General features: G+C 73.0%; 1 protein-coding gene across 1 annotated transcript; it reads left to right on the forward strand.

Moving 5' to 3' along the window:
* Positions 1-1,480: 1,480 nt before the first annotated feature.
* Positions 1,481-14,858, forward strand: PNKP (polynucleotide kinase 3'-phosphatase; the record flags this gene model as incomplete). The annotated part of the gene is made up of 14 exons (XM_064504538.1): positions 1,481-1,749; positions 2,506-2,552; positions 3,562-3,858; positions 4,441-4,520; positions 4,641-4,698; positions 5,403-5,510; positions 6,311-6,382; positions 9,722-9,770; positions 10,324-10,394; positions 11,308-11,400; positions 12,131-12,227; positions 13,266-13,327; positions 13,981-14,090; positions 14,697-14,858. Coding segments are annotated over exons 1-14 (1,424 nt in total), but the record flags the coding sequence as incomplete, so codon positions are not given.
* Between the last annotated feature and the right edge of the window lie 709 nt (positions 14,859-15,567).

The following is a 15,567-nucleotide window of genomic DNA, read 5'->3' on the forward strand; positions in this document are numbered from 1 at the left end:
AGGCCCTTGTGCGAGACCCTCGTGTGACCCCCCCGTGCAACACGACCCCCCCGTGCAACACGACCCCCCCGCGCCCCCCCCCCCCCCCGCCCGGGCTGGCGCCAGGCCGCTGAGGTCACGGGGTTATTTTTAGGTCCAGGCGGGGGGGGGGGGGGGTGACAGCTGGTGGGGGGGTGACATAGGGGCCCAGGCATCCGGGTGCCCCCCCCTTGGTGGGAGGGGCCCAGGCCCCCCCCTCCCCGGACGCCTGGGCCCCGGCTCGGCCCCCTGGGACGGATCGTTCCCCCCCCCGGGGCGGCTCCTCCCCACGGTGCCCCACGGAGCCCCATGGCACCCCACAGCACCCCATAGCACCCCCAGGCACCCCACGGCGCCCCACAGCACCCTACAGCACCCCACAGTGCAGGGCTGCCCCCAGGCCCAGGGCTATGGGGCGCCCCACGGCACCCCATGGTGCCCCACAGCACCCCACAGCACCCCATGGTGTGGGGCCGCCCACAGGCGCAGGGCTATGGGGTGCCCCACGGCACCCATCAGCACCCCACGGCACCCATCAGCACCCCACGGACACCCCGTGGACCCCCACAGCACCCCATGGCCCCACGGGGCCCCACGGCCCCCCCACGGCCCCCCAGCTCCCCATGGACCTTCCACGGCCCCACGGCACCCCACAGACACCCCACAGCCCCACGGCACCCCATGGACACCCCCACAGCTCCACAGCGCCCCACGGCCCCATGGACCACCCACAGCACCCTACAGCACCCCACAGACACCCCATGGACCCCCCACAGCCCCACAGCGCCCCATGGACCCTCCAGCTGCCCCCCCCAGTCCCTCCCAGTCCCTCCCCAACTGCCCCCCAGATCCTCCCAGTCCCTCCCAGTCCCCCCACAGATCCTCCCAGTCCCTCCCAGTCCCTCCCAGTTCCCCCCAAGATCCTCTCAATGTCCCCCCAGTCCCTCCCAGTCCCAGTCCAGTCCCTCTCAGTTCCCCCCAAGATCCTCCCAGTCCCTCCCAGTCCCCCCAGTCCCTCCCAGTTCCCCCCAAGATCCTCTCAATGTCCCCCCAGTCCCTCCCAGTTCCTGCCAGTCCCTCCTAGATCTTCCCAGTGTCCCCCCAGTCCCTCCCAGTTCCTCCCAGTCCTCCCCCACATCCTCCCAGTCCCTCCCAGTTCCCCCCCTCACTAACGTTCCTCCCCGACGCCGCTAATTAACGAGAAATAAAGTCATTCAAAGTTAATGGGGGGGGGAAGAGGGCCCAGGCGTCCGGGGGGGGGGTCACGTAACAGAGACCCCCCAGGAGCCCCCAAGGGTCACGTGACAGAGCCCCCCAAGACCCCCCCCCAAGGGTCACGCGGCCGAGCGCCCCCCCCAGGAGGACCGCGGCGCCCGCGGAGGACCGTCCCCACCAGGCGCCGCCAGGGGCCGCCCCGGCTCCGCCCCCGGAACCTTCGACGGCCGGAACCTTTGTTGGCGGCGCGGGCGGAAGTGGCGCGTGCGGTGCTTCCGGTGCGCGCGGGCCGGTGCCGCGGAGCGGCCGCGGGGGCGGTTGGGGCTCCGGACGCGGCGCGGTCGGTGCCGGTTGGTCCCGGTTGGTCCCGGCTGGGCCCCGCCGGTGCCGGCTGGGCCATGCGCTGCTTCCTGCAGGGCGCGGCGGGGCCGGTGCCGCTGCCCGACGGGGTCCCGGTGCTGCTGGGCCGCGGGCCCCTCACCGGCGTCACCGACCGCAAGTGCTCCCGCAGCCAGGGTGCGTCCCGGGCGCACACGGACCCCCCCCCCGCCACCCCCGGGCCCCCCCGCACCCCCGGGCCCCCCCTCGGTGGCCCCGGCACCTCGTGGAGCCCCCCCGGGGCACCGGGAAGCCACCACCGGGCACCGCCGGGGCCCCCCCGGGGCAATGGAGTCCCCCCCCGGGCATCCCGGACACCCCTGGGACCCCCCCCGGGGCACCAGGACCCCCCCGGGGCACCCAAGGGGCCCCCAGGCACCCCTGGACCCCCCCGGGGCACCCTTCCACCCCCTAAAGCACCCTAGACACCCCTGGACCCCCCCAGGATGCCCGGGACCCCCCCAAGACCCTGCACGGACCCCCCAGGGCACCCTGGACACCTCTGGGACCCCCCCAGGGCACCCTGGACACTTCTGGGACCCCCCATGGCTCTCAGGGGCCCCCCAACACCCTGTGCGGCCCCCCCCAGGGGCACCGGACACCCCTGGGACCCCCCCAAGGCACCCTACAGCACCCTGGACACCCGTGGGAGCCCCCCAGGGCACCTTGGACACCCCTGGGGCCCCCCCAAACACCCTGGACCACCCAGGACCCCCCTAGGGCACCCAGGGTCCCCTAGGGCCACTGGACACCCCTGGGACCCCCCCCAGGATCGAGCCCCCCCCCCAGGGCCCCTCTGCTCCCCCCATCCCGGTGCCCGGCTGTGGGATGGGGGGGGATCGGGGGGGTCCCTGGGGTCCCCGTTTCTCACCCCCCCTTGGCCCCCCCCCACAGTGGAGATCGTGGCCAACTATGCGGAGCGCACGGCCTGCGTCACCCAGGTGGGGCCGGGGGGGGATCGGGGCCGGTTTGGGGAGTTCGGGGGGTATTTGGGGTGACTGGGGGTATTCAGGGTGACTGGGGGTATTCGAGGTCAGTTTGGGTGTATTCAGAGTCACTCTGGGTGTGTTTGGGGTCGCTCTGGGTGTATTCGCAGTGACTCTGGGGTCAGTCTGGGTGTGTGTGGGGCGACTGGGGGTACTTGAGTTGGCTCTGGGGGTATCTGGGGTGACTCTGGGTGTATTTGGGGTGCCTGGGGATCCTTGGGGTGACTCTGGGTGTATTCGTGGTGACTCTGGGTGTATTTGGGGTGACTCTGGGTGTATTCAGGGTGCCTGGGGGTATGTGGGGTGACTCTGGGGGTACCTGGGGTGACTCTGGGTGTATTTGGGGTGACTCTGGGGGTACTTGGGGTGCCTGGGGGTATCTGGGATGACTCTGGGTGTATTAGCGGTGACTCTGGGTGTATTTGGGGTGACTCTGGGGGTACTTGGGGTGCCTGGGGGTATTTGGGGTGACTCTGGGTGTATTTGGGGTGACTCTGGGGGTACTTGGGGTGCCTGGGGGTATCTGGGATGACTCTGGGTGTATTCGCGGTGACTCTGGGTGTATTTGGGGTGACTCTGGGGGTACTTGGGGTGCCTGGGGGTATTTGGGGTGACTCTGGGTGTATTTGGGGTGACTCTGGGGGTACCTGGGGTACCTGGGGGTACCTGGGGTGACTCTGGGTGTATTCGGGATGACTCTGGGGGTACTTGGGGTGACTCTGGGGGTACTTGGGGTGCCTGGGGGTACCTGGGGTGACTCTGGGTGTATTCGGGGTGACTCTGGGGGTATTCGCGGTGACTCTGAGTGTATTTGGGGTGACTCTGGGTGTATTTGGGGTGACTCTGGGTGTTTCTCAGGCCGCCCCGGCTGCCGGGGGGAGGTTATTCGGGGGGTGTTTGCGGGCGGCCGGGGGGCGTTCGGGGGTGCCGGGGGGGCGCTAGCGGTGCTGACCCCCCCCCGCAGCGGGGGGTGAACCCCACCTCGGTGGGGGGGGCGGCGCTGGGCCGGGGGGGCTCGGCCACGCTGCGCCCCGGGGAGCCCCTCTGGCTGGTCAACGGGTGCCACCGGCACGAGCTGCGCTTCGAGGGGCCCCCCCGGGCCCCCCCCGCGGCCCCCCCGCCCCCCAAGCGGCCCCGCCCCGACTCCCCGGACCCCCCGGACCCCCCCGGCGGCGGCCCCGGCCCCCCCTCGCCCCCCCTCTGGCAGCAGCACGGCTCCCTGCTCGTCTTCACCGCCCCCGGCGTCCGGCCCCGCGCCCAGGTACTGCCCCTTTCCGGGGGGGGGGGTCCCCCTTTCCGGGGGGGGGTTACGCCTTATTTTGGGGGGTTTCCCCTTTTTTGGGGGGTCTCTGCCTGATTTTCTCCCCCTTTGGGGGTTTTCATCCCTTTTGGGGGGGGTTGTGTCTTTTGGGGGGGATTTTCCAAGCTTGGGGGGGTCCCCCCATTTTTGGGGGGGATTTCCTCCTTTTTGGGGGGGTTCCTCCTTTTTGGGGGGGTTCCTCCTTTTTAGGGGGGGTCCTTCTTCTGGGGAGGGTCTTTTTCTTTTTTCCAGGGACTCTCTCTCTTTCCGGGGGGGTTCTCCTTCTCTTGGGGGGGCTTTTCCCCTTTTATGGGGGGGATTTCCATTGGGCGGGGGTTCTCCTTTTGGGGGGGGTCTCCCTCTTTTGGGGGGGGTTTATCCCTCTTTCGGAGGTGTTCTCCTTTTGGGGGGGGGGGCTCCCGCTTTTTGGGGAGGGTTTTTCTCCTTTTTGGGCAGTTTTCCCCATTTTGTGGGTTTTTCCCCCCTTTTAGGTCCCCCCCCCTTTTTTGAGGGGGGGGATTTAACGCTTTTTGCCCCCCCCAGATCGCGGGGTTCGACCTGGACGGGACCCTCATCGGCACCAAGTCGGGCAAGGTCTTCCCCACCGGCCCCGACGACTGGCGGTGAGGGGCGCGGGGGGGCCGGGGGGGCGCTTGGGGGGCTGGGGGGGGGCGCTTGGGGGGCGGGGGGGGCCCTGGGCGCTGTTTCGGGGTGACCCCCCCGGTTATTTTGCTTTTTTCCAGGATTTTGTACCCCGAAATCCCTAAGAAGCTGAAGCAGCTGCACAACGACGGGTACAAGGTGGGCGGCCCCCCCGCCCCACGGCCTGCCCCACGGCCCCCCCACGGCCCCCCCAAGGCCCCCCATCCTGCCCCACAGCCCCCCACAACCCCCTCCTGCCCCCCCCAGCCCCCCTTCCTGCCCCACAGCCCCCCACAACCCCATTCTACCCCCTTCCTGCCCCCCACAGCCCCCCCTTCTGCCCCACAGCCCCCCCAAAGGCCCCCCATCCTGCCCCACAGCCCCTTTCTGCCCCCTTCTGCCCCCCATGGCCCCTCAAAGCCCCCCATCCTGCCCCACGGCCCCCCACAACCCCATTCTGCCCCCCTGCCCCACATCCTGCCCCACAGCCCCCCCAAAGGCCCCCCATCCTGCCCCACAGCCCCCCACAACCCCATTCTGCCCCCCTGCCCCACATCCTGCCCCACAGCCCCCCCAAGCCCCCCCATCCTGCCCCACAGCCCCCCACAACCCCATTCTGCCCCCCAAGCCCCCCATCCTGCCCCACAGCCCCCCAGAACCCCATTCTGCCCCCCTGCTGCCCCCCCACAGCCCCCGCTTCTGCCCCACAGCCCCCCTCACACCCCAGTCCTGCCCTTCTGCCCCCCTTCTTGCCCCCAACGCCCCCCCCAGCCCCCTCTCCTGCCCCACAGGCCCCCCCCAGCTCCCCCTCCTGCCCCACAGGCCCCCCCCCGGCCTGACCCCCCCCCCGTCTGGCCCCCCAGATCGTCGTCTTCAGCAACCAGCTGGGCATCGCCCGGGGCCGCCTGCGCCCCGACGCCTTCAAGGCCAAGGTGGAGGCCGTGGGGCAGCGCCTGGGGGTGCCCCTGCAGGTGAGCCCCCCCCCCGGGGACCCCCCCCGGGGACCCCCACCCCGGGGACCCCCACGTCGGGCACCCCCACCCCGGGGACCCCCACACTGGGGCGCTCTGGGGACCCCCCCGGGACCCCCACCTCGGGGACCCCCACACCAGGGACCCCCCACCCCACGGACCCCCCCCCGGGGACTCCCACCCCCAGGACCCCCCCACCCAGGGACCCCGGCATCCGGGGACCCCCCCGAGACCCCCCCCAGGGGACACCTCCACCCCGGGGACCCCCCGGGATCCCCCCTTGGGGACACCCCCACACCGGGGACCCCCACCCCATGGACCCCCCCCCCCAGGGACCCCCCCCGGGGTGCTGTCGGGACCCCCACGCCGGGGTCTCCCACCCCGGGATGCTCCAGGGACCCCCCCCCCGGGACCCGCACACCAGGGACCCCCACCCCAAGGACCCCCACCCCGGGGGCTCTGGGGACCCCCACCCCGGGGACCCCCACCCCAAGGACCCCCACCCCGGGGGCTCTGGGGACCCCCACCCCGAGGACCCCCACCCCAAGGACCCCCACCCCGGGGGCTCTGGGGACCCCCACCCCGGGGACCCCCACCCCAAGGACCCCCACCCCGGGGGCTCTGGGGACCCCCACCCCGAGGACCCCCACCCCAAGGACCCCCACCCCGGGGGCTCTGGGGACCCCCACCCCAAGGACCCCCACCCCAGGGCGCTCCAGGGACCCCCACCCCGAGGACCCCCCCCCGGGGACCCCCACCCTGTGCCCCCCCCCCCGTGACCCCCCCATCCCTCCGCGCAGGTGCTGGTGGCAACGGGGCCGGGCATCTACCGCAAACCCGTGCTGGGCATGTGGGAGCACCTGTGCGAGCAGGTACTGGGAGCACTGGGAGGCACTGGGAGGGACTGGGGGGGCACTGGGAGGAGCTGGGGGACGTGGGCATGTGGGAGCACCTGTGCGAGCAGGTACTGGGAGCACTGGGAGGCACTGGGAGGGACTGGGGGGGCACTGGGAGGAGCTGGGGGACGTGGGCATGTGGGAGCACCTGTGCGAGCAGGTACTGGGAGCACTGGGAGGGACTGGGGGGGCACTGGGAGGAGCTGGGGGACGTGGGCATGTGGGAGCACCTGTGCGAGCAGGTACTGGGAGCACTGGGAGGCACTGGGGGGGCACTGGGAGGAGCTGGGGGACGTGGGCATGTGGGAGCACCTGTGCGAGCAGGTACTGGGAGCACTGGGAGGCACTGGGAGGGACTGGGGGGCCACTGGGAGGAGCTGGGGGACGTGGGCATGTGGGAGCACCTGTGCGAGCAGGTACTGGGAGCACTGGGAGGCACTGGGGGGGCACTGGGAGGAGCTGGGGGACGTGGGCATGTGGGAGCACCTGTGCGAGCAGGTACTGGGAGCACTGGGAGGGACTGGGAGGGCACTGGGAGGAGCTGGGGGACGTGGGCATGTGGGAGCACCTGTGCGAGCAGGTACTGGGAGCACTGGGAGGCACTGGGGGGGCACTGGGAGGAGCTGGGGGACGTGGGCATGTGGGAGCACCTGTGCGAGCAGGTACTGGGAGCACTGGGAGGCACTGGGAGGGACTGGGGGGCCACTGGGAGGAGCTGGGGGACGTGGGCATGTGGGAGCACCTGTGCGAGCAGGTACTGGGAGCACTGGGAGGCACTGGGAGGGACTGGGGGGGCACTGGGAGGAGCTGGGGGACGTGGGCATGTGGGAGCACCTGTGCGAGCAGGTACTGGGAGCACTGGGAGGCACTGGGGGGGCACTGGGAGGAGCTGGGGGACGTGGGCATGTGGGAGCACCTGTGCGAGCAGGTACTGGGAGCACTGGGAGGCACTGGGGGGCACTGGGAGGAGCTGGGGGACGTGGGCATGTGGGAGCACCTGTGCGAGCAGGTACTGGGAGCACTGGGAGGCACTGGGAGGGACTGGGGGGCCACTGGGAGGAGCTGGGGGACGTGGGCATGTGGGAGCACCTGTGCGAGCAGGTACTGGGAGCACTGGGAGGCACTGGGGGGGCACTGGGAGGAGCTGGGGGACGTGGGCATGTGGGAGCACCTGTGCGAGCAGGTACTGGGAGCACTGGGAGGCACTGGGAGGGACTGGGGGGCCACTGGGAGGAGCTGGGGACGTGGGCATGTGGGAGCACCTGTGCGAGCAGGTACTGGGAGCACTGGGAGGCACTGGGGGGGCACTGGGAGGAGCTGGGGGACGTGGGCATGTGGGAGCACCTGTGCGAGCAGGTACTGGGAGCACTGGGAGGCACTGGGAGGGACTGGGGGGCCACTGGGAGGAGCTGGGGGACGTGGGCATGTGGGAGCACCTGTGCGAGCAGGTACTGGGAGCACTGGGAGGCACTGGGGGGGCACTGGGAGGAGCTGGGGGACGTGGGCATGTGGGAGCACCTGTGCGAGCAGGTACTGGGAGCACTGGGAGGCACTGGGAGGGACTGGGGGGGCACTGGGAGGAGCTGGGGGACGTGGGCATGTGGGAGCACCTGTGCGAGCAGGTACTGGGAGCACTGGGAGGCACTGGGGGGGCACTGGGAGGAGCTGGGGGACGTGGGCATGTGGGAGCACCTGTGCGAGCAGGTACTGGGAGCACTGGGAGGCACTGGGAGGGACTGGGGGGCCACTGGGAGGAGCTGGGGGACGTGGGCATGTGGGAGCACCTGTGCGAGCAGGTACTGGGAGCACTGGGAGGCACTGGGGGGGCACTGGGAGGAGCTGGGGGACGTGGGCATGTGGGAGCACCTGTGCGAGCAGGTACTGGGAGCACTGGGAGGGGCTGGGAGGGACTGGGGGGGCACTGGGAGGAGCCGGGGGGGTGGGCATGTGGGAGCACCTGTGCGAGCAGGTACTGGGAGCACTGGGAGGCACTGGGAGGGGCTGGGGGGGCACTGGGAGGAGCTGGGGGACGTGGGCATGTGGGAGCACCTGTGCGAGCAGGTACTGGGAGCACTGGGAGGCACTGGGAGGGGCTGGGGGGGCACTGGGAGGAGCTGGGGGATGTGGGCATGTGGGAGCACCTGTGCGAGCAGGTACTGGGAGCACTGGGAGGGACTGGGGGGGCACTGGGAGGAGCTGGGGGACGTGGGCATGTGGGAGCACCTGTGCGAGCAGGTACTGGGAGCACTGGGAGGCATTGGGAGGGACTGGGAGGGACTGGGAGGAGCCGGGGGGGTGGGCATGTGGGAGCACCCGTGCGAGCAGGTACTGGGAGCACTGGGAGGGGCTGGGGGGCACTGGGGGAAGTTTGGGTGTACTGGGAGGAGGGGCTGGGGGACATTTAGGGGCACTGGGAGCACTGGGAGAGCACTGGGAGCACTGGGGGGGCTGAGGTTGGTGGGAGGGCACTGAGAGCACGGGGGAGCACTGGGAGGGTACTGGGGGGGCACTGGGAGCGCTGGGGGGGCTGAGGATGTTGGGAGGGCACTGGGAGCACTGGGTGGGTACTGGGAGCACTGGGGGGGCTGAGGGTGCCGGGGGGGGGCACTGGGAGCACTGGGGGGGCATTGGGGGTACTGGGAGCACTGGGAGGGCACTGGGCACACTGGGGAGGGGACTGGGAGGGCACTGGGGGGTACTGGGAGCACTGGGGGGACTGAGGGTGCCAGGGGGGCACTGGGAGCACTGGGAGGGCACTGGGGGGGGCACTGGGAGCACTGGGGGGACTGAGGGTGCCGGCAGGGCACTGGGAGCACTGGGAGGGCACTGGGGGGGAACTGGGAGCACTGGGGGGACTGAGAGTGCAGGGGGGCACTGGGGGGCACTGGGAGCACTGGGAGGGCACTGGGGGGGAACTGGGAGCACTGGGGGGGCTGAGGGTGCCGGGGGAGCACTGGGGGGCACTGGGAGCACTGGGGGGGCACTGGGGGGGAACTGGGAGCACTGGGGGGGCTGAGAGTGCAGGGGGGGCACTGGGAGCACTGGGGGGGCACTGGGGGGGAACTGGGAGCACTGGGGGGGCTGAGGGTACTGGGGGGCACTGGGAGCACTGGGAGGGCACTGGGGGGGAACTGGGAGCACTGGGGGGACTGAGAGTGCAGGGGGGCACTGGGAGCACTGGGAGCACTGGGAGGGCACTGGGGGGAACTGGGAGCACTGGGGGGGCTGAGGGTGCCGGGGGAGCACTGGGAGCACTGGGAGGGCACTGGGGGGGCACTGGGAGCACTGGGGGGGCTGAGGGCTCCTATCCCGCAGGCCAACGAGGGTCTGGCCGTGGCCGTGGAGAAGAGCTTCTACGTGGGGGGTGAGCGGCGCCGGGGGGGGCCCAGGGGGGGCTTTGGGGGTCCCAGGAACATCCCAGGGGGGCTTTGGGGGTCCCGGGGGGGCTTCAGGGCTCCCAGAAAGGTCTGGGGGGGGCTCTGGGGGTCCCAGGAAGGTCCCGGGGGGCCTTTGGGGGTCCTAGGAACGTCCCAGGGGCACTTTGGGGGCACTTTGGGGGTCCTGGGGGGGCCCAGGGAGGTGCTGGGGGGGCTCTGGGGGTCCCAGGAAGGTCTGGGGGGCTTTGGGGGGCCCAGGGGTGCCGGGGGGGGTCCCAGGGGGCTTTGGGGGTCCTGGGGGGCTTCAGGGGGGCCAGGTAGGTCCCGGGGGGGGGCTTTGGGGATCCGGGGGGGCATTGGGGGTCCCAGGAGGGTATTGGGGGGCACTGGGGGGGCACTAGGGGCCTGGGGGGATGTTGGGGGCCACAGGGGGAGGTTTGGGGGTCCCGGGGGGGCTCTGGGGGTCCCAGGAAGGTTGGGGGGGGCTCTGGGGGTCCCGGGGGGCTGTTCCCCCCCCGACGCCCCGCTGCCCCCCCCCAGACGCTGCCGGGCGCCCCCCCGACTGGGCCCCCGGGCGCAAGAAGAAGGATTTCTCCTGCGGCGACCGCCTGGTGCGGCCCCCCCCCCGCTCCCAGTGCCCCCAGTGCCCCCCCCCGGGGCTTCCAGTGCCCCCAGTGCCCCCCCCGGGGCTCCCAGTGCCTCCTCCAGTGCTCCCAGTGGCTCCCCCGGGCCTCCCAGTGCCCCCCCCCAGGGATTCCCGCCCCCTCCCAGTGCCCCCAGTTCTCCCAGTGCCCCCCCGGGGCTCCCAGTTCCCCGCAAGGGGTGTCCCAGTAACCCCAGTTCCCCCCCAGGGGGGGGTCCCAGTCCCCCCACCAGGGTCTCCCAGTTCCCCCCAGGGACTCCCAGTCTCTCCCAGTGGGTCCCAGTGCCCCCAGTCCACCTCAGTGCGGTCCCAGTCCCCCGCCAGGATCTCCCAGTTCCCCCCCAGAGGTTCCCAGTCCCCCCCAGTGGGGTCCCAATCTCCATTCCCAGGGGCTCCCAGTCGGCCCAGTTCCCCCCCAGGGGGCTCCCAGTGCTCCCAGTCCACCTCAGTGGGGTCCCAGTACCCCCGCCAAAGTCTCCCAGTTCCCCTTCAGGGGTTCCCAGTCTCTCCCAGTGAGTCCCAATCCCCCCCCAGTGGGGTCCCAGCCTCCCCCCCAGCCCCTCCCAGTTGCCCCAGTCCCCCCCAGTGCATCCCAGTGCCCCCAGTCCCCCCAGTGGGGTCCCAGTCCCCCCCAGTGGGGTCCCAGCCCCCCCTCAGGGTCCCCCAGTTCCCCCCAGTGGGGTCCCAGCCCCTCCCAGTCGCCCCAGTTCTCCCCCAGTGGGCTCCCAGTGCTCCCAGTAGGTCCCACTGCCCCCTGTCCCTTCCAGGGTCCCCCAGTCCCCTCCCAGTGGGGTCCCAGTCCCCCCCCAGCCCCTCCCAGTCGCCCCAGTCCCCCCCCCGGGGGCTCCCAGTGCTCCCAGTGGCTGACGGGCCCCCCCCAGTTTGCGCTGAACGCGGGGCTGCGCTTCCACACGCCGGAGGAGTTCTTCCTGGGCTGGGCGCCCGCCCGCTTCGCCCTGCCCGCCTTCGACCCCGTGAGTGTCCCCCAGTGCCACCGCGTGTCCCCAAGTGTCCCCAAGTGTCTCCCCGGGTCCCCCCAGCCCCCCACGGCCCCCCCACGGCCCCCCATGTCCCACCCTGTGTCCTGGAACCAGGCGCCCGCCTGCTTCGCCCTGCCCGCCTTCGACCCCATGAGTGTCCCCAAGTGCCACCGAGTGCCACCGAGTGCCACCGCGTGTCCCCAATGTACCCCGGCATGTCCCCAATGTCCCCCATGGCCCCCCCATGGCCCCCCATGTCCCACCCCGTGTCCTGGAGCCGGGTGCCTGTCTGCTTTGCCCTGCCCGCCTTCGACCCCATGAGTGTCCCCAAGTGCCACCAAGTGCCACCGCGTGTCCCCGATGTCCCCCCGGGACCCCCATGTCCTCACAGCCTCCCCCATCCCACCCCCATGTGCCAGGGCTGGGCGCCTGCCCGCTTCGCCCTGCCCGCCTGCGACCCCGTGAGTGTCCCCCAGTGTCCCCAAATGCCACCGAGTGCCACCGCGTGTCCCCGGTATCATCCCGGGTGTCACCAATGTCCCCCCATGTCCCCCAGGTCCCCCCACGTCCCCCCTCTCTGTGCCGGGGCCAGGCACCCGCCCGCTCCACCCTGCCTGCCTGCGACCCTGTGAGTGTCCCCAAGTGCCACCAAGTGCCACCAAGTGTCCCCACGTCCCCCCGCGTGTCCCCAATGTCCCCCCCGACCGCGGGCTCCCTCCGGCAGCGGCAGCTGGACCCGGAGGCGCCGCTCTGGGACCCCCCCGACGCCGCCCTGGTGGCCCCCGGCCCCGAGGTGGTGGTGGCCGTCGGCTTCCCCGGAGGTGAGTGACCCCCCCCGGCCCCCCCGCTGACCCCTGAACCCCCCCCGACCCCCAGCGCTGACCCCTGAACCCCCCCGCTGACCCCCCCGGCCCCCCCGCTGACCCCTGAACCCCCCGACCCCCAGCACGGACCCCTGAACCCCCCCGCTGACCCCCCCGACCCCCCTGCTGACCCCTGAACCCCCCCGACCCCCCACTGACCCCTGAACCCCCCCGCTGACCCCTGAACCCCCCCGACCCCCAGCACGGACCCCTGAACCCCCCCGCTGACCCCCCCGACCCCCCCGCTGACCCCTGAACCCCCCCGACCCCCAGCACGGACCCCTGAACCCCCCCGCTGACCCCCCCGACCCCCCCGCTGACCCCTGAACCCCCCCGACCCCCAGCACGGACCCCTGAACCCCCCCGCTGACCCCCCCGACCCCCCCGCTGACCCCTGAACCCCCCCGACCCCCAGCACGGACCCCTGAACCCCCCCGCTGACCCCTGAACCCCCCCGAGCCCCCGGCTGACCCCTGAACCCCCCCGCCCCCCCCACTGACCCCTGAACCCCCCGCTGACCCCTGAACCCCCCCCCCGACCCCCAGCACGGACCCCTGAACCCCCCCGCTGACCCCCCCGACCCCCCCGCTGACCCCTGAACCCCCCGACCCCCCCGCTGACCCCTGAACCCCCCCGACCCCCAGCGCTGACCCCTGACCCCCCCCGCTGACCCCCCCGGCCCCCCCGCTGACCCCTGAACCCCCCCCCGACCCCCAGCACGGACCCCTGAACCCTCCAACCCCCCCGCTGACCCCTGAACCCCCCCAACCCCCCACTGACCCCCTGACCCCCCTGCTGACCCCTGACCCCACTGCCCCCCCCACTGACCCCCCCAACTCTCCTGACCCCCAGCACTGACCCCTGAACCCCCCTGCTGACCCCCGACCCCCCCAATGACCCCCGTGCTGACCCCTGACACCCCCCGACCCCCCCCTGCTGACCCCCCGCTGACCCCTGCCCCCCCCGCTGACCCCTGCCCCCCCCGTGCCCCCCCAGCCGGCAAGACGACCTTCCTGCAGAGGCACCTGGTCCCGGCGGGCTACACCTACGTCAACCGGGTGAGGGGGGGTCCCGGGGGGGTCCTGGGGGGGGCCGGGGGGTCACAGGGGGGCTGGGGGGTCCCGGCGGGCTACGCCTACGTCAACCGGGTGAGGGGGGGTCCCGGGGGGGTCCTGGGGGGGTCAGGGGGGTCACAGGGGGGCTGGGGGGTCCTGGGGGGCTACGCCTATGTCAACCGGGTGAGGGGGGGTCCTGGGGGTCCTGGGGGGGTCACAGGGGGGCTGGGGGGTCCTGGGGGGTCACGCCTACGTCAACTGGGTGAGGGGGAGCCGGGGGGGTCCTGGGGGGGGTCCTGGGAGGGGGTCTCACCCCCCTTTGCCCCCCCAGGACACGCTGGGCTCGTGGCAGCGGTGCGTGGCCCCGGGGGACATTGGGGGGCCCCAGGGGGGTGTTGGGGGTCCCGGGGGGGGCTGAGGTTTTGCAGGGGGGTCTGGGGGGCCCCGGGGGGGTTTGGGGGGCTCGGGGGGGGGGTCCTGACCCTTTCCCCCCCCCAGGACACGCTGGGCTCGTGGCAGCGGTGCGTGGTGTTGGGGGGCCGTGGGGGGGGTTGGGGGTCCCGGGGGGGGCTGAGGTTTTGCAGGGGGGTCTGGGGGGCCCCGGGGGTGTGTGGGGGGTCCCGGGGGGGGGTCCTGACCCCCCTTTGCCCCCCCAGGACACGCTGGGCTCGTGGCAGCGGTGCGTGGCCGCCTGCGAGGCCGCCCTGGCCCAGGGCCGCAGCGTCGCCGTCGACAACACCAACCCCGACCCCGAGTCGCGGCAGCGGTGGGGCCCGATCCGGGATCCGGGGGGGGGATCTGGGATCCGGGGGGGGGGTCCCCGGGATCGGGGGGGACCCCCGGGATCGGCACCGGGAGTCGGGGGGGTCCCAAGATCGGCAGGGGGTCCCTGGGGTCGGGGGATCCCTGAGATCACAGGATCCCCCAGGATTAGGGTGGGGGGGGTCCCTGGGATTGGGGGATCCCCAGGATCGGCAGGGGGTCCCTGGGATTGGGGGGGGATCCCTGGGATCAAGGGGGATCCCAAGGGTTCGGGGGGTTCCCTGAGGGATCGGGGGGATCCCTGGGATCAAGGTAAATCCCTGAGGGACTGGGGGGATCCCTAGGATTGGGGGGGGGGGGATCCCTGGGATCGGGGCATCCCTGGGGTCAAGGGGGATCCCCGGGATTGGGGGGGGTCTCCAGGACTGGGGGGGGGGAATCCCTGGGAGCCGGCGTGTCCTGGGGGGATGGGGGGTCCTGGGGGGATCTGGGACTCCCTGGGGGATCTGGGGGTCCGGGGGGGTCCCGGGGGGATCGGGGGGTCCCGGGGGGATTGGGGGGGTCCCTGGGGGGGCGCTGACCCCCCCGTCCCCCCGTCCCCCCCCCGCAGCTACGTGGCCTGCGCCCGGGCGGCCGGCGTTCCCTGCCGCTGCTTCCTCTTCACCGCCTCCCTGGAGCAGGCCCAGCACAACAACCGCGTGAGCCCCACGGCTGCCCCACGGCGACCCCCCCCGCGCCCCACGGCGCCCCACAGCCCCCCCCGCGCCCCACGGTGCCCCACGGCGACCCCCCCCGCGCCCCACGGCGCCCTGCGGCACATCCCCCCGCGCCCCACGGCGCCCCACGGCCCCCCCCGTGTCCCACAATGGCCCTCTCCTGAGCCCCACGGCACGCCACGGCAGCTCCCCCGCACCCCACGGCACCCTGCGGCACATCCCCCCGTGCCCCACGGCGCCGCACGGCCCCCCCCGTGTCCCACAATGGCCCTCTCCTGAGCCCCACGGCACGCCACGGCAGCTCCCCCGCACCCCACGGCACCCTGCGGCACATCCCCCCGTGCCCCACGGCGCCCCACAGCCCCCCCCGTGCCCTACAATGGCCCTCTCCTGAGACCCATGGCACCCCACGGCAGCTCCCCCGTGCCCCATGGCACCCCACGGCCCCCCCCCCGCGCCCCACAGCGGGCCTCTCCTGCGCCCCACGGCAGCTCCCTGCATCCCACAGTGCCCCGCGGCGCCCCACAGCAGCCTCCCACAGCGCCCCACGGCACCTCCCTGAACCCCACGGTGCCCCACAGCACCCCAGGGCAGCCCCACGGTGCCCCACAGCGGCTCCCCCCGCCCCACAGCTGCCCCATGGGGTCCCCTGCGCCCCATGGTGGCCCCACAGCAGCCCCCCCCCCCCAGCGCCCCACGGCAGCTCCCATGCCCCACGGCGGCCCTATGGGGTCTCCCACGCCCCACGGGGTCCCCTGTGCCCCC

The sequence above is a fragment of the Dromaius novaehollandiae genome, unplaced genomic scaffold, assembly GCF_036370855.1.
Source record: "Dromaius novaehollandiae isolate bDroNov1 unplaced genomic scaffold, bDroNov1.hap1 HAP1_SCAFFOLD_194, whole genome shotgun sequence".
NCBI lineage: Eukaryota > Metazoa > Chordata > Aves > Casuariiformes > Dromaiidae > Dromaius > Dromaius novaehollandiae.